General features: G+C 39.2%; 1 protein-coding gene across 1 annotated transcript in view; it reads right to left on the bottom strand.

Annotated features, from left to right (window-relative positions):
• LOC111239645 (ciliary neurotrophic factor receptor subunit alpha-like) overlaps positions 1-19,474 on the bottom strand; it is a 46,855-nt gene that overhangs the window by 11,818 nt on the left and 15,563 nt on the right. The window contains exon 2 of the mRNA XM_022769533.1: positions 2,511-2,607. Within this exon, the coding sequence (XP_022625254.1) occupies positions 2,511-2,607 (97 nt within the window). The remainder of the gene's footprint in view (positions 1-2,510; positions 2,608-19,474) is intronic.

The following is a 19,474-nucleotide window of genomic DNA, read 5'->3' on the forward strand; positions in this document are numbered from 1 at the left end:
GTCTGCCACGAACACACCTTCATTAATTCTCAGCTTCAATCACTCAGGCATGCATACTCCCTGCTGGCCTCTCCTCCCCTGGTAATAAACAATTTGTCCCGAGGTTGCGTTATATTCCTCTGCTTCATTTTTCGAACAGAACTCTTTATCTCCTTTACTCTGTTTCACTAATTATAGTGGTATAATGGACAGTAACAACTTCAGACATTTTGCTGGGTCTTGAAAATGTCATCGGTTATGACCCAAAAGTCTCAAAAGGCCCAGGCAGGTGGAGAAGAAGCATTCTCAGGATGTTATTATTTAATTTGCTCTATTGGCTTATTTATATTAGCTTTTCCTGCTGCAATAACCCTGCATGCCCTTCAGGGACCGACTAAGTTAATCCTAAATTAAATTTTACACAGACTCAGGTTGAAGGCTTTACTGAGGGTCTTTTCAATGCTTGGTTTTCACTGACACCTTAAGTTCACTTTTCTGGCCTTTCTGGCCTCACTGCTGTTGTTTTAGTGGCTATGCAAAATGAAACAGCTGGGAAAGAGAGCACCAAAGTACTCCACTGTGATTTTTGTGGTTACATTTACATTTCTGAGTGCAAAAGTCAAATACACAAAGAGAGGAAGACAACGAAGACAACTGGGACTTTTTTTTTCTTCATAAAAATAAAATAATGGAAGTGCGTTCATTCTGTTGTGGTGTGTACAGGAAACAAGTTGTCATTTACAACACAAAGAATGGCTAACGGCTCGCTAACTGGCGTGAGGCTGTCAACTAGGCTGGTATATGTACAACTATGCTGGTTTTTTATGAACAGGGGACAAGGCAGCGTCCTCTCATATTAACCTGGAAACAGGAAGAATTTTTGTTATTGTTTCGCCAGCTCATAAAATGAATGTCAATTAGCTACAGCTAAAAAAAAGTTATCAGCTACAGTTGTCATTATAGCTGGTGATATTAACAATCGTTGGCAAAACTCACTTTCTGTTGTTTGCTAAGTAGACGCTGTCAATTATAAAATTATCAGTTAAACAACGACCATATAACCAGGCGTCTACCATGGGTCATTTATTAATTATTAATTCATATCATAAATATCTTCCTCTGTCTCTTTTCTTATCATTTCTTATTTCTCCCTGAGTTAATCTTTCCCTCTATCGCAATCTTTTAATTCAATGCCTCTTTTGCCAATTTTAACCAGATTTTCTTTTTCCCTATAACCACCATAACACACACACACACACACACACACACACACACACACACACACACACACACACACACACACACACACACACACACACACACACACACACACACACACACAAATGCTTTTTAAGGTTTCAGTTCACACACACACTCCCCTCCCTCTGTTTCTGTGTGTTACCTGGGGCCTTGGTGGAGTGCAAAGGGCTGGCTGGTCTGAATGTGTGTATTCATGTTTTATTGGCAGTGAAGTACATTATTCCCAAAACCCGCAGCGTTCCACTCATATCTGATTCTGCCTCTGGCAAGAGGGCCCAGACATGTGCACACACATACACACACAAAAAAACCACACACATATGCATTTAAGTGCATATACCCACATACATAGACACGCACATACACACACACTAACGCACACAGGAAGGCTGCAAGTTTCTCCTGACATTGAAATCAGATGGCAGGGTGGACACAGAAATTGCAAGCTGGATGAAACTCAGTACTTTCCAAACAATGAAAAAATGAGCTCGGAGCTGCTGTCGAGTAAAATTAATGGCAAGGGAAAGTTCTGACAGTTTCACCTGAAGGGCTGAGGGTGAGTATTCTTATTGTTGGAGTGATTAAGTTGTCTAATTTTAGAAAGAAATAATAAATAGAGTGATAGAGACAACAGATAATAGAGAGTAGAAACAGATCGAAATAAAGAAGGAGGAGCAGAAAAAAAGAAAGAAAGAAAGAAAGAAAGAAAGAAAGAAAGAAAGTAAGAAAGAAAGAAAGAAAGAAGATTTCTTAATACCATACAGATCCCTGAAGTGCTGTGAGGGACAAAAGAAAAAAAGCTTTAACAATAAATTCTATTGTTAAAGCTTGCACAGTGCAAATCACAACGGGAAAAAAAAATTAAGTTGCACATCCACAATTGGACAAAGAACCATAAAAATGAACAATGTGTTTCAACAAGAGAAATGTCTCAAGGTCTGATCAAGGTTTTGCTTGGACAAATGTGTCAGTGTTTCATGGCAAACTGCACTGTATAAAGTTTTTATTCCGGATTTTGGATGTTTCTTCCATCCTTTCCTCTGCAGAAGCTTTAGATGCCATAAGTACCTTGAGTCAAGGTAAGTCAAGAACAAACAGTTCATAAAGGAATCCATGCCTTATCCTTTAATGTATACGTGCTTCTATGTGTGTGTTCACGGGTGTGTCTGTGCAATTGAAATGTATTTTTACATAGGTACATATATACAGTATTTGTGTGTGGGTTTGCGTCTGTGTGTGTGTGTGTGTGTGTGTGTGTGTGTGTGTGTTACCTTCATCAGTCCAAATCTGAGCACAACTAGGATGCAGCGACCAAGATAAAAACCAGATGACTGTCAGACACACAGGACTGGACAAAAGGCCTGGCATCTGGAAAGAGACAGAGAGAGTTGGGAGTTATTTTAAAGCCTCAATGGTGAGGCAGAAAGAATAATTGGCAGCATCAACAACAGCAGCAGCATTATCATCATCATCATCATCATCATTTTCAGTCTATTTCGCACAAGCAAAAGAAAAATGTTTCAGAGAACAGCCCAAATATTCAATTTCTTCAGTCAATTTCCGTGCTATAGCAACTACATACCAATATAAAATGCTTGGTAACAAAGGTAAACATGTCACAAATCAAGCTATGCCAGACATTTCCTCAATACTGCATATTAAGTCCAAAAAAATGCAAAGACAATGGTGGAGAAAACTGGTAGCCCTCCATCTCTCTCTAGTGGAATTGTTGCTGCGAGTCTTTCTCAAAATGAAACACACATTTCCCAATTAAATATGTTATTTTTTGTTTCCACTGGCTTTACTGTTCCCAGAAACTCTGGGAAAAGTAAAGTTTAAGTTCCACTTGTGCTGAAGAAGAGATCCACCTTCCAGTTTTGTCCCCATTCAACCAATTTCCTATCTAACCAACATGTACACACCGTGAAAAGCAGAGGCTTGCAGAGTAAATATAGTTTAAAAGTATATTTGTTAGCAGCTGCAATGGTGTTGCTGGTGTTGTTTTCACCTTGTGAGTGTGTGTGTTATCTTGGCAAAATGTGTTCCTGGAGAGTATTGAGGACTTTTATTTCTGTATGTGGACAAACTTCGTAAACGCAATAGCATCGAGTACTCATGGGTTGACGTGCGTTGCAGCTGGTGTGATTCTCTCTCTAGTTTGTAGCTGTACTATGATCTGGTGGAGGTACTATGGATAACAGGAAATGTGTTATATATGGAACAGACTTTTTATCTTTCTCATTACAGTTCAGTTTAATAAAATAAAGCTATACTGGCATAGAAAAGCTATGCTATGCTAATATGCTTACAATGACAACGCTAACATGCTGTTGGTAAAAATTATACCCACTTAACATGTCGACCATCACTGAAACGTTTTCTTAAGAAAATCATTAGATAGACTTTTTCTCTATTCTGGCGTGATATTTTCACCAGTCTTGACATCGGCAAGCAGATTTTTAAGATGTTTATTGTGCTACAGTTGATCAGCTCATTAACTTTAGCAGCTAACATTTCCTCCATTGAAAGTTTGTTTGATACGCCTGTCCAGCAAGAACATGCGTCCTTTTTTTGCAGACAAGAAGGAGACATAGGTAGAGTGTGTTGTGTTACTGAGTCTGTGGCTATTTTAGTGTCATCTCGCCATTGTCTGGCGGAGAGTCAGTGTTACTGTCAGAAAATGATAAAATAGTCATGCTACAGCTTCATGGAAGTGAAAAAGACATGATTTGACAAGGTAAATTTCTTTCCATTAAGAGTTTCTCTCTTTATAGAAAGGGAAAAATGTATGTGCTTTAGCAGTAAAAAAGAAAAAGAAAAAACATACAAATTATATTTCAGTTGGTCTTGTCCTTTAAAGAGGAGGAGGGTGTTATTATGTGTATTGCAGTACATAAAAATGAAGACATTAACTACACTCTCTTCTCACTCTTTCTGTGAAACATGTCATGGAGTTATGAGAGTGTGATGTGATCTTGCTGATATTTTTATCCTCAGGGGACATTTACAACAGACAGCTGTGTGCATAATTGACACCCTGAAACACTGTGTGTAATGTTGGTGTGCATGTGTTTCACCTTTTTTGCTTTGTCATGGGCAGAGAGAGAGAGAGAGAGAGAGAGAGAGAGAGAGAGAGAAAAACAGGTCTATGAATGCGATTAAGACTATGTAGTGTATGTGTTTGTGAGCTACTAAGCCCAGAGTCACACACATGATGCCAAACACTTAAAGTATCTTATCTCTGATGTCACCTGCTTTTATAGAGCTGAACGTGACATATCGTCAAGATACATTCAGTATATCAGCATATCAACACCTTCAACTGCAGTTCAATGGTGAGAAAGGGATATTAAAGACCCCTAAAATTGGTTTTGGTTTGCTAGTGTGATGTTTTTCCTGTTCAAATAGGACATTACTGAAGCTGGGGTCAAAACACTCTAATGCCATTAGAAAAATCAAGCGTCCCTGGCACTAATTCAATTCAATTCCCACACACCAAAGCTATTGTAGACCAACATCAAATAGCTTGATATATATGCAAATACAGTAGAAGAGAGAGGATACTTCATTATAAGAGTGAAATTGCAGAGTAGACTCAATTATATAATCACACATTGCATACACATTGTATAATGGAAGAGAATTTTAAAACATACAGTACAATCTTGACAAAAACAATATTCATATTATATATATATATATATATATATATATATATATAGAAAAAAAAAAAATATATATAATTATACATAATATATATATATATACAAGATACATATATAACATATATACATATAATAATATACATATATATGTAACTTATATATATTATATATATATACATATATAATACATATATATTAACATATATATTAATACACACACATAGAGAGAGAGAGTCTTGAAACATTGATTAAATACATTTCCATGTCGACCACCTCAAATAAAGACAAATTGAAGGATTGTTTTAAGCTGTAAAATGAGGACTTTAAAGCCTTAAGCTGTGATCACACAAACTGTCAGATGATGTCAGATTGAGGTGGTGTACACTATAACAGAACTGAAGTATAACAACAATAAAAAAAAGACACAGAAAGACATAAAAAGTGAAAAGTAAAGTGAGTGCGCCATTACTTAGGGAGATGGGAGCAAAACAAAAAGTCAGAAAAAAAGCATGAATGAGTGTGTATCTGTTATGTCACTCTAATGCTCGTGTTGACTAAATTAAAAAATATGTGTTGCTACAGCTACAATCAATCCTCCTAAGTTGAAATTGGAGCAGTTATCAGTTTTTCAGCCAACAACAATAACGCAGCCTGTCAAAGAAAACTGTTTTAAAGTGCTTTAAAAACTATAATTCTCTGAGGTGATTCATCATCCTTCTCCACCTTTTGAACTGTTCAATGCCATGTTTCTAAAGAAAGACAGTGAGAAATTTTCTAAGGGTTGACAAATAGTCTGATGCAATCAGCTCAAAGCAGTGAGCTGCTTTCATTTGATTCATCTGTTGTTTTCAAAACTGGATTTCTTTCAATGTCAAACAGAGTTTTGCTTCACAAAGAGCAAAATGGGAGACGAGTGATGCGTTGGAGGATGAGAATCGGTGACTATGGTCTGGATTCTTACAACAAACAAAATATGAGCACATTAGGTACACAGAGAAGAGAGTAGGCGAGTGTTGGATGAATTCACATTATTCCAAGTTTTTATTGTTTTTGACACACTCAAATGGGGAAGCCCACATGAAGCAAACAAAGATGTTCTCATTGATTCAGTTACATTCAGACTCTAAATACCACCAACATCTTTTAAGTTTGTCTTGTTGGAGCTTTTGTGCTGTTGCATACAAAGGGGAATGGACCTTATTCAGCTTGGTTGGGTTTAGGTTTTGAAATACACTTTTAAGTTTCAAAGTTCAAACACTCGTTCTTTGAACATTTTTAGAATAACATTATGAAATCATTATGCCAGCTGTGCCAGCCACAGCAAGGGCAGGGCATCCCATCAGGCTGGGGATAATAAAAACAGAACATAGATCTTCCCTGGGATACCTTCATTTACTTATTTTAAACTCTCATTTAGTAAATCACAAGCACTGACTAGTGACTACAATGGAGCCTGTGCTTTCGTGCCGTTACTATAGTTTCTATCACTCAGCACAAGACCTGAAATGTGCAAAACTCATGACACCGGCCTGTCTATCCCCTTTGTCACGGCTCACTGGCAGGACCTTGCAAATATGTTGTGCTGGTTAAACAAAACCCAGAGTGACCACCAAGAGGCCTTCAAACAAAAAAAAAAAAAGTCTGAGGTAACTTAAGGACACATTTTAACGGATGTGTTTTTTATTGGGCACTGAACTGAAACAGTCACCAGCCTCTTGGCAAAAAATTAACACTCAGAAAGTGAAAAAAGAACTACACTTTAATGTGCCAGCTCTATTTCATGTACTGTTCTAGAAATCATCATTAATTAATCCTCTTTTTACTATATGATTCTTGTTAAGTGTAACACAGGCCATATGTGATGGTCTCTCCTGATGGGTTTTGATGGGCCAGTCCAAGTCAAAAGTCAGGGGTCGATTTTTATCCCCACTCCATCATTAATGTGGGATATCAGGAGCAGATACAGGACTGTGGCAGGGAGCATATATCTACATATATAAATATAACTATTTTATCGAACTATAAAGTCTGTCTATTAAGTCTAAGTCTGTATAATAACAAAGTAAAGGAACAATATTTTGATTTTGGGACAGTTAAAATTGTTTTTCAGGATGCTTCCGGCCCAGTTATGAAAAAAGTTAGGCTGGAGTCTTGAAAGGATTTGATGGATTAGAATTGATTATTACTCATTGCTAAAATTTCCTGTTTTTTGCTTACATGCAAAGGTTTTGGGGGAAATCATGTTTTGTCTTCAAATGTGGTCTAAGGTTTCCCTAGTCTGCAGCAAAAACAGAAAAGATTTGCTTGTTACAATTGAAGCAAGATTTGTACACAAAACATACATGTACTGACAGGAAGCTCATTCAGTGACAGCTTTACTTTCATTTACTTGTAATGCTACATCATCATCAGTGCTATATCGAGCTGCAGAGGAAAACCAAAACAAAGTTTCTTCTAAAGATTGACAGCCAGTCAACAGGATCACCAGGGTGTAAGAGACTTCACAAAGAAAGGATGCCTATGAGTAGCTTTAGTTGAGACTGCAGCTGGTCCTCATGTGTCATTGACAAAGATGGACAGCTACAAAGGGAGGATGGAAACAGGGTGTCTTGTACCACGATATGCTGGCAGAAATAGTGAGGTTACTTCTGCCAAAATAAAAGTCAGACACAAAGACAAGACATCTGTATAAACCTCTTTTTACTTCCCGAATACTTAAATATCTGCACCCAAACGTTTGCATTACCATGTCCAGCAAATGCAGAATTTAAAGAACTACATTACAGATATGTTTCCTTCACATCTGTGTGTGATACTGGGCTTCTACAAAAATAAACAGGGCTTTACAGATTTGCTGTTAGTGAGATTAAACATGTAAACTCTGGTGCTTGGCATCTCTGTAAGCATAAGGTCTCCCTGCCAAACAGATCGTGCTTGTTTAAACCATAACACAAACATAATCAACATTTCATCAGGAGAACAAGGTGTTATGTTTGGCTCATACAAGTGCTATGAAGCTGCCAACGTCTAAACAACGGTGATAATATCCTGGGTGAATTTCAGACACTGATTGAGAGGACTGTAGGTCAATTTTAGCTTCTGCTTAACAGTGCTGATGCTAGTGAGATAATAGGGATGATGATGTGACAAACAGGATGATGACTTCTGGTTTCAGTATGAGGGACGAGTCAGGAAAACTGAAGGGCAGAAATATCAGAAAATGAGTCACTGGGCGATGTACTGTATATACAATACAGGGAAAGCATCAATTGTGTCCTATGTAAACCCCACACCGGTGGCCTCAGGACACGCCATTGTTCTATTTACCAAAGGCAACAAATCAACTACCTGGAAAAGCGGCAATTTTAATCCCAGTCACTCACTGGATTGGCACATCCTGGCCACTGTACGTAAAAATTTTGATGGCAAAATAAACAGTGAGGCAAAACTTTGAAGACACAGCCGTCCTACAATACAGGACAGAGCAAACAGTTCAGCTGATCTCCCTTTAAGTTCTATATTTCCATGCAAAATTAGAAGAACAATAATTACTTTCCTTACATTTTTTTCACATCTTGCGTTTATTTATTCAGCCATATTTTCCATTGTTTCCCACACTAACTCAGTTGAAGGTTCAAAACTTTGACCCTACAAAATAAAACACACCATTAACAACTTAACCACAGTGGGAAAAGTACCATGGACAATTTATCATCACACCTCTGGTCAATCTAAATCACCCTGGCCTGGTTTTCAAAACATATTTTAGCAATTTAAGAGCAAAACACACATGTAGCACATTACTAGATACAGATCAATCCATGAATAGTGGATTCCATCACCTCCATTTGGAGTCAAGTGCTGAATGTGTTTCAGCCAAAAAACAATTGCAGAAAACAGTGGGGTTGAGACTAAGACACCCGCAAAGTACCCACAAAATGTACACAGAGTTCTTCATATCTTTATAGGGGGTGCAGAGACAAACTCTGTGTCCTCTGGTACCTCATGATCTCACACAGCAGTGATACATTCGCCACTATGGCACCATCAACTTCATACAGCAAACTCAGCAAAGTCAAATCTCACTGACTCCTGTCTCCTTCACTTGCTTACATTCCTTTTTTCTCTTTCCATCCCTTCCATCATGCTTTCTTAAGCCTCTTTACATTCAGTACATTCTGTACATGCAGCCCAGCTGGCATTCTCCAAGGTTTACAGGACTGGAAAACACATCATGCTACAGTCCAGAAGGATAATAAAAGCTGCTACACATTTTATACATTGTACTGTGCACTGAAGGAGTCTTTTATGAATCAAGGAGTCATCCACCTGTCGGCTTCAAAGGGGGCGCTAGGACAGATCATAGCTTGTCCCAGTGTCAGAGTGGAATCCACTGAAGAGTCAAAGGCAAAAAAGAAGAAGCATAATCCCCCTCTCTAAATCCAGTTCAACAATAATATAATACAAATATAATACAGCATTTAGCTTTTCTTTGGAGAAGCCTTTTTTTCACATATGGATCTACAGTGGAAAAGTGGATTATGCTGCAGGAGTGCTCTGAGGTTTCTTAGGTGTTTTGACGTTTTGCTAAGATCATTTATCTTTGAAGCAGACTACAGCTGTTAAGCAAGCTACAAACTGTTGTGGGCTACCATATAAGCCTACAGGTGGTAAGTATTTGACACTGGAGAGATTGATAATAGAAAAGAAAAAGATATTAACATGGCTCTTTTTCCAACTAAAATGACATTGCTGGGACTTTTATATGTACTGTGAATGTGAAATGGCCCAGCCATGCAATAAATAATAAGAAAAGGACATTTCTTTGCCTCCAGAAATCCCTCAAGTGAAAAAAGCAGTAAATATTTATTGAATGTCTTAAATAGGTTCAGGGAATATTGATTCAGATGCTTGTCTACAAAGTCTAGCCTGATGGTAAATCCCAAGGACACTTTTTCCTCCCTGTCCACCTCTTTCAGTCTGTGTCTCTTACTTTTTTTAGACCTTGAGACAAACTTTTTTTTTCCACTCTACTTTTCAGTCAATCCCTGGCTATGTTTTCCATCCCTCTAACGCCAGAACGTTCAAGGTTCAGTAAACATATTTATGTCATACTTTCTAATGGCTTACCGCCTCCCCTTTTCCTGCTTCCCTCCAGAGTAACTAGAGATCAGAACATGCAGGGTTCCGTCTTCTTGTACCTCCTTGACTCCCGTGTAATTTTTCCATCTGATCAATTCCCACTTGCTCTCTCTTATCTCTACCTCAACATCAGCACATTTACAGAGCTCCTCTCTCTCTCCCCATCTGTGTTTTCCTGCACAGGAGCTCTTTATTTCCTCTAATGCCAAACAGTGCAAAGTCCAATAAACATATTTACACAAAGTTTTCTAATGATCCTTCTTTAACACTTGGAAACAATGCAGTCCCCTGAAAGCAAAGTGCTAAGCTGTCCTCGTGCCCCTGAACAACATGTTCCTGCTCGTACTTGAGTGTCAGTTGACCTGTTGCATGAGTTTTTTCTTCTAGCTCGGCTGTGTTTGTACAGTGGGTCTGTTCTGAGAGTGAGCATGTGCGTGTGTGTGCGCGTTTAGTAAATGCAGCCGCATGTCTAGATTTACTATCTCAGGTTCCACCCAAAAATTTGGAGCCATTACTGGAGATGGCCACATTAGAGGACTATCAAACCAGCATATTTTATCTCAGCCAAAGAAAACACCAAACCAGGGGATCTTGGGTTAGATACAGTGAACTTGATAAAACCTGAAGCAAACTTGAGAGTGTGGTATTCATTCCCCCCTTGTCTTTTTCTGTTTTGGGGAAAATTAGCCATTTTTTTCTGACTGCAAGAATCCAAGTTGTTGCAGCAGGTTGCAGGAGTGCTGCTCCTTTGGTCTGATCTATCGGACGGAAACAGATGGAAGTTTTAAGTAAAAAAAACACAAGAACAAGAGAAGGCCGTCCTTTCATCTCTGTTGTGTACATTTTATCTGATTCCTGAGAAGAAACTTTTAAGGCTCCACTGCGCAAGATTTCTGTACTACATTTGATTTAGCAAAAATCACAAAGGGAGGAAATAATAAGCATCACCTCCTCCAAACTAATTTTTTACACAGGAAATTCAACTATCAGATATGATCACCTCTCCACTCAAAATGAACTGAAACCTTAAAAAGCATTTGGGTGGGTGTGTGTGTGTGTGTGTGTGTGTGTGTGTGTGTGTGGGTGGAGGCACTCAGTTTAAAGATAACCAGGATCACAAAGGTTTTTCCTCTGATGCAAAAATCTGACACAAATCATTGGCAGTTCAGTAAAACCACTGAAGGCACAGCTGAGCTCACTCCTCAGCCTATCAGAGTGATACTGAAACTCCCTCTGGAAGCCACACGGCTACTTGAATCTCTACAAGCCTGATAATACCACAAACCACTTTCCCTCAGCTGCTGGAGGAGGAGGTCTTTCTGAAGCTAAATGTGAAAAACCACAGTGTAAACATATCCATGGTGAGCTATGACACCCCTACGGTACCAAGGTACCTGCACGGTGGTTGGGAACACAATCCTTTACTCTCTTATCCCACTAGTTACTGAACAACAGTGCTCAAAGCAAAAGAGTTGCCATGTTACACATTATAACTGCCAATAGTAGACCAACAATCTTAAAGACCACTATGAGCTTCTCCAATTTCAACACTCTTTCTTTCCATAGGCTGTGAGAGTGTGTGTGTGTTTGTGTGTCTACTCTTAAGCCTCTTCTGTGACTCACCCCCCCAAGAGTCACCTACTGTAACTCTTAGAGCATAGACAGAGGAATGTAGCCATGGATATTGTCACCAGGATGCACCCATAATGCAAGTATTCACACATGCACAGAGGCACAAAACAACAGACAAGTCATAAATCCACCAAAAGCACAATTTGCTCTTGGAAATAAAACTGCTCCTATTTTTGTCCACATCAGTACCATAACCAGATTGATTAAAGATAATTGCAGAAACAGAACATGCTGAAATTCCTGGGTGAAAAACATTCCTTCCAAGCCAACAGTAATAATGAGGTCAAGGGTGAAAGCGAAGGCATCCTGGCAAAAGTCAAAAACAATAGCTGTGCCTAGAAGCACCGTGAAAAGGAAAATCAGAAACAGGAGAGCTAAGGAAAGGCAGAAGGCAAAGGGGCTCCTTTTTTTAAGAGTAAATCCAGACATGATGATAAAAAGGACTTCATAGTAAAATGAGGTGTGCGCACACTGAGGATGAGTAATCCAATCCAAATGGGCTCTCTTTTAGTCTGTCCTCTCTGTGGCAGCACAATCCCACATGGTGAGTCACTCACACTCTGGCATGCCACTGCACATTCAGTCAGCTTCACAAGAGAAAAGGCAAGACAGTGAGAGGGTGAGAAAGACAGAGAAAAGAAAAGAAGAGGGAGAGGGGAGGAGAAAGAGCAGAAGACAGGGGGCTTAAATACAGGGGAAACCCAACAGATGAGCAGGAATGTAGATGTTAGGAGTTAAAAATGCACCAAAACAAGCCAATAAAATGAAATTACACACAAACACCTCTGGAGTCGGATTAAAGTCTATCCAAGTCAGATTAGTGTCTTTAACATCACTGTACACACACTTACTCACTTTTGCTGCCTGGTGACATAACAAATTATTACAGGATGTCCTGTTCATGAGGACAGGTCATTAGAGTTCATGTCATAAATTAAAGATTAACAAAGACTAATGTTTAATTTATCCCACTGCCTGCACAATTTGGTCCTCAGTGTGTATGCACGTGCGTGTGTGTGTGTGTGTGTGTGTCTCATTGTGGCTACCTGCACTGAGGACTAAGGAAATTATGACAAATTGAGGGATTAACTAACACAAGTGATACAACTGTATGTGTGTGTCTAAGTATGAGAACACAGTATGACTGTGTATGTAAGTGTGTGCACACGTACATGCACTAAACCAACATGGGGAGGTCAAGCCAAGATGGTGGGGGCGGACTACAATGGGTCTGGTGTTTACTCAGGTCACTATGGCAACCACTGCACACGCAGTCCATCTGACCTTTCCAGGCGATAACAACACCGCTGACTGACGTGTGTGTGTGTGTTTGTGTTGTGTTTCCATATGTGAAGCTCCTCAGTGAAAGCCTGGCTCTAAGTGTGTTTGTGCACATGTATGTCTCTGTCTATACGTGCCTGTCTACCTGCCTGTCAGTGTGACAGAGACGTCTGCATTGTTTAAAAGTGTGCACATCATTTGTTCTCTTTGTGGGTTTGTGTGTGGGTGGGTGTGTGTGTGTGTGTGTGTGTGTGTGTGTGTGTGTGTGTGTGTGTGTGTGTGCGTGTCAGGGTCAATGGAACAAGTGAGGACAGCTGTACCTAGAGAATAGCTTTTGACTCTTTGTGCAGTATAGAGACTGTATTGTATGTACAGAGCACAAGCCTGATCATGGAATACCCCAAATAACATGGTTACTGATCTTGAACCCTTTTGATTTTGAGTCATGGTCCTGCTTTCTTCTGAAAGGCCACTCACTCAGTTTTTTCTCATCTATCCTAATAATTTTTCCCATGTTACAGCTCTTTTTTGTATGTTTTCATGTCTCAAAATTAGCAGTTAGCTATGCTGTCAAAGTGATATAAAGATCTAAAAATGGTTTACAGAGATGGATTAGTGAGGCTTTAAGCTTTCTTTCAAATTATGTTTGTCAAGCCTGTGTGAGGACTCAGCAAGCTGCCATCCCACATAAGGTAAGAAACTGCCCGATTGACCCCTCAACATTCAAGAATTAATTGATGTTTATTTCACTGTCAAAAAACTGGTCGAAACGTATTAAATTTTAAAATGCTTTACTCAATGACTATTTAAGCTTTTTTTTGTAACTTAGATCTGAGCTTTCTCCCCGCTTTCATTACCTACACTGCTTGAAGCATTCTGTGAGAGAACATAAAATCAGTTTAAAGTGATCTGCCTGTTTTATTACTAATTTTATTTGTGAAAATCTGTTAAAAGCCAAAAATGAGAGCAATTTAATTATATACCAAAAATGGTGGTAGATGGTGTGGATGAAAACAGCTCACACAATTTTCTGCCTCTACCGTCTCTCTCTATCTTTCTATCTGTTTCACAGCCTGTTTCCTCGATGATACTGAACACCAATATCCGTTAGACTGCTGCCAATCACATTCAGCTTTTTCAAGCTGCTATTTTTATTCTGCTTGCCCTTTGTTTCGTTCCCTCTTTGTGCCTCGTGGAGATATTCTACTTTGTGGCATTGAAGCCCTAAATGCCTGCTTATCATCTTATCAGAGAGGTGTTAACACATGATAACAGATGATAAGATCACACAATATCTGATTTTGTCCGAAACCTGACGTTCAATTTGTCCATTTGTCCAGGAGAGTTCATTGTCAAGTGCAGGGACAAATAGGTGACAGTACACAATCAACACTGATTTTTTAAAAATTAAATGACTTTATTTTTAGGGATAATATGACACTTTTCAAAAGATTTTTTTTTACCACATTCAAATATTCACTACTGTCAAATATTTTTTGAGATAAGAGAAATTTATTTTTCTTCATCCTCTTTCCCTTTCCTCACATAACAAAGCCCCACTGGGAGAATTAAACATGAGGAAAATCTTGTTAGGCTCCAGTGTTATACAAGTTGTCAGGAAGGCCAACGTGTCCGGTGCTGAGCCTGTTCACTCTGCAGGATAATCTGATCAACTGTCAAGCTGAGGGGAAACACCAGCCCTAATGGTTGGTCAGACTCCAGTATGTGGCGCTCTGAAGATCAATTGAAGCCTCACAAGATTTTTTTTTTTTTTTTTTACTGATTCTTACATTTGGTTGGTCCAGGCTGGCTCAGTGCATGCAGCGGAAGGTGACAAGAAACAGAGAGAGAGAGAGAGAGAGCTCTCAGCAACTGCTACTAAGAATTTAAATCAAAGAGGAAGAACCACAGAAGACAGAGTTAACTGAGACATAAAGAGAGAAAGATAAATGCTATTAGTGTCCAGTCTTGTTGGGAAAATAGAGGCAGAAAGGTTCAGGTCAGGCTTTGAAATCATAATCATCTAATGTGGACAGGCCTCGAGAGCGCGTGAGATAAGGAGTGAAGCTGAAAAATGAGAGGCTGCGTTCCCGAGGGGCATAAGAAAAGTCGATAAGCATAGGAAACCTGTTACCAAGGAAATGTCTGGCGAGCTTGGGAGGAGACAGGAAGGTAGAGATACAGAACAGTCTCACAGGGTTTTGGACTACAGGTGCTAAATTTAAGCCTTTGAATTCACCTGCTTCTTAACAAGTGTTTTATAGAACTCTGCTTTCCAAATTAAAGATTCAGAAATTCAAAGATTGCACTTAAATAACTGACAAAATCAGTTATTTAAGTTCTGTCTGTTGGCTTCTGGAGGAACAATACAGAACTGATGCTTTGTGAAGCCCACCACCGCAGGCACTGCTAATACAAGATAAATACAAAAAGTTGGACTTCTGCAGTGGCTCTAACCATACACAGCATGATAAATGGCCTATATAAATACCTTAAGCCACGGTTAACACTGAAAACAGAGACGACAGAAACTAAACCTTGCCAGTACTATCTAGCCGTCGAGCTCCTAGGCTTACTTCCAACTTCTGCCCAAGCCTAAACACACAAGGAGTAATGGGTGCCATGTGTGTACCGAGATAGCACCCAGCCAATCCACAGACCAAGGCTTGAGTGTGTGTGTGTGTGTGTATGTGTGTGTGAGAGAGAGAGAGAGGGAGAGAGACAGACAGAGAGAGTGAGATAGAGAGAGAGAGAAGAGAGTGAGAATATTATTAAAGTAATTATATGTTGTGCAATGAGAAAATGCAAAACAGCTTTTGACTTGTTACTGAAAGTAGAATTTTCCATCAACGTGTTTGTCCTTTCAAAGAGTAAAAATATGACTTTGTGTGTCCGAGTTTGGCACCAGTATCACAAACCTGTACTGTGTTGTGTGTGTATGCAGCGGCAGTATCTTGGCCTCGGCTCTACAACGCTGGAATTTCCTCCAGCTCTGCCGCCAGGGCAAGATGGCTACCATATGCCAGCTATTCACACACATAAACACACACACACACACACACACACACAGTTGAATGAAGACCACAACCCAGCTAGCATACAAGTTTGTAATACTGAAGCCAACCTCACATATAAACAAACACTCACTGAAATGCATAATAGGGTGAAAGCTGAACTAACACACACACACACACACACACACACACACACACACACACACACACACACACACACACACACACACACACACACACACACACCCCTCAGCCTTTAAGTTATACCCACATGGATGTGAGTAAGTACATTTCTGTCAGTGGTTTACACATGTATATGACAAGCTGGAGAGAAAATTCAGAGACTGTAAAGAAACAGACACTATAGAGAGTATCAAATACAACACACACACACGCCAGAAGAAAGCGCAAAATTATCCACATGCACCTCCTTTTGACGGCTATGCAATGGTTCCCCTCAAAAACAGCTATCCAGTTTGATGAAAAATCAATAACCCAGAGGGTATGAAACTACTCAAAAGTACATTGTGCATATAGTGGTCAACATAAATCTTAAAAGTCCAATAAAAACACAAGAAAAAAGACTTTTCTTTTTCAGTTCTCTCCTTGCTTCAGAGTACACAGGAACTAGATTAATATTGAGGTGTGTATGATTCAGCTTCATATACCTGAAGACATTTTGGCTTTTTCTGTGTGCATAATTCCTTGATTTGTTTATATATAGTACCTATCAAAATTTAATACAGCAGTTGGTAACAATAAAAAAAGGAAATCAACATTAATTTTCATAACTGATTAATCGTTTCATTTGTTTGAGCAAAAAATGCTTCCCTGACTCCAGCTTCTAAAGTATGAGGATTTTTTGTTGTAACCAGAAAATCTTGTGTAATACAAAGAAAAAACATTCAAAGTCATCTTAGGCTCTAGGAAATTGTTAGAGAAATGTTTCATTACTTTCTCTTATTTTATAGACTAGAAAATTGATGATTGCAGCCCAAGAAACTACCAACTTTTAGTTTGGAGGCGTCATCAGAAAAGAAAAAGAAAAAAGCAACAGCAGTCGGAAATTAAAGCTGCAGAGAACCAACTTCATATTGAAATCCATCTGGCAAACCACCGTTTTGGCAAGGAAAGAAGGAAGTATGGAAATCCAAACGGCCTTTAATAACCAATGATCAACAAGAGTTCAGCGGATGCCGGACGTTCGAAGCCAAGCCTGTTGTTCAGGAATCAGTCAGCATATTTCTGTTGAAGTTTCTCTGTAGAAAATCTGGTGACGTATTACATCCTGCAGAGTTAAAGAGTTATTCCCCAACTGGAAGATCTGTGATGATGGAGGAGGAAGAGGAAAAAAGTGTGAGATATACGAGATGACAACTGCATAACCAACTGCATAACCCCGACCAGGACCTTCCTATGTATTTATGTTATACTGCTTCCGAGGGATGATTGAAAAAAAAAAAAAAATGCTCTGTGCTGGCGTACAATGCCACAGTTCACACCATGTGCTAAATGCAAACCACAGCCAGAATTTGAATCTTCTGTGTCCTGTATACAGAGTCGCAGAGGGACTGAATGAAAGGAAGATCTGGCGCTGGCAAAGCCCCACAACTAACCATAGAAGATCTGCAGCTAAATCTCCTGAGCAAATAGCAAACTCTTCACTGGCATAACAAATACACTGTCAAAGAATTCACCGTTGTACATCTGTCTCATTATATACCTGCTACAGAATGAAGTGCTTGATCTATACTAAGCACAAGGTATGTTTCTATGCAAAGAAACCTATTTAAAGCCATTTTGATGGGATGTGACAAATACATCCACTTCACATCCAAATCATCATTTTTATAAACTTCCCTTTTAAATTATGTACATGGGGTTGTAACATGGCCTATGAGGTGTTCATATACTCTAAGAAAAATAAGCATAATAAGGTATGAAAGGCAAGGTAAACATAGCTCACATAACAAACCAGAATCATGAAGCATCTTTAGGTTTTAAATACAAAGTAGTGAAGATCAGATCTTTTTTTTGATGACAGAACAAGTCTTGATCTCCAGGACCGATGTCATTTCTGTGACCTAAAGAGAAGGTATTTTATTTTTTTCCAGTAAGTTATCCAACTTCTCTTTTGCTTAGTAACCAGCTTCATAAACTCTGCATTGAAAATCACTTATATAAGCCACATCGTTTTGTTCCAACTTAGTGGCTCTCAAGCACTCCCGCAGGAGAGCCAAAGGATCGTGAACAGAGTGGCCAAGCAGATGTTGTTCAGTGGAACCTCCTCAGCTGCCAACACGAGTCATGACAAACCCTCTTGTGAGGGTGTAACAGTACGCAAAACTCAAGGTTCAAAAAATGCCACAGTTTTTGGATCCAGCTCTGGGAACGAGACACTACTTGACGAATGATGAATGACTTGCACCTCAACCTTTCACACCAAGCACACAAATGCAATGCTGTGTAGAAGCAGGCCATTATTCTAAATGGAAAGTGAATTCCCAGGGTTATGTACCACTGGAAAATCATGTTAAGTAAGATTTTAGCGATTACTGTCTTTATATTCCAATGATTTGCATAATATTCTTAATCTTATGGTCATATTGTGCAAAAACTCTACTAATGTGCTAGGGTGCAGCTAAACTGAGAGAGACACCAGTATATTTACACACGTACACTTTTCTGACATCAGATTGAGGGGCTATCAATCCAACATTAACACCCACTTTACATTGTGAAAGGCCAGCTGTGCAGAGGTGAGAAAGGAGCTACGTTTTGAACTTCTTTTCTCTCTTTTTCTATTTGTTACACAACTATTTGTGGCACTATATACACCCTGCCTTTCAGGGGACTGTCTGAAAATGTGCATCATTATCTCCATATTTAAATGATACTGCGCTTTTCAGTGCTATAATTTCCTGGGAAACCATACTGCCTCCAGACAGAAGATGTAAACATGTGAGGCGTTCACCATATAGAAGATGCTCACTTTACTTGTGTAACTTCTTGGACAAGCATGGTGTGGCTGACAGTAAACAATGGCACCTTGTACCCTTTCAAAAAGACTGAGGTGCAGTTAATTAGAGATAGGAATGTTAACCAAACCAGCTGCTGAGAAAACTCTGGTGACATTTGTTTACAAGCTCTGGTTTTCTTGTTAACGTGGAGTCGACCTAAATGAACCAAGAACGAAAAGGTGACAAAGGAAACTTTTCCACAAACAAAATCAACTGTAGATGTGATCTCACCTCTCAACATGTTTGGCTGTGTTTAACTATGCTTAACTGTCTGGACTGCATTCAAGTGGAGTCAGCTGGCAGTACCAGAATATTACCGTAAACCGCAGCACTTTATAACTGTGGTCTGGAAAATTCCATAGCGATAGTGTCCTGGTTAAGACTCCCAGTCATCTGTATACTGGCCTAAACATCAGTCAATGAATCTACCACTGAGCTCAGATGGATCACACAGCCTGAGAGTGATGCATTTCTGAATATT

Source organism: Seriola dumerili, unplaced genomic scaffold (assembly GCF_002260705.1).
Source record: "Seriola dumerili isolate Sdu_G_001 unplaced genomic scaffold, Sdu_1.0 BDQW01003326.1, whole genome shotgun sequence".
NCBI classification, from domain to species: domain Eukaryota; kingdom Metazoa; phylum Chordata; class Actinopteri; order Carangiformes; family Carangidae; genus Seriola; species Seriola dumerili.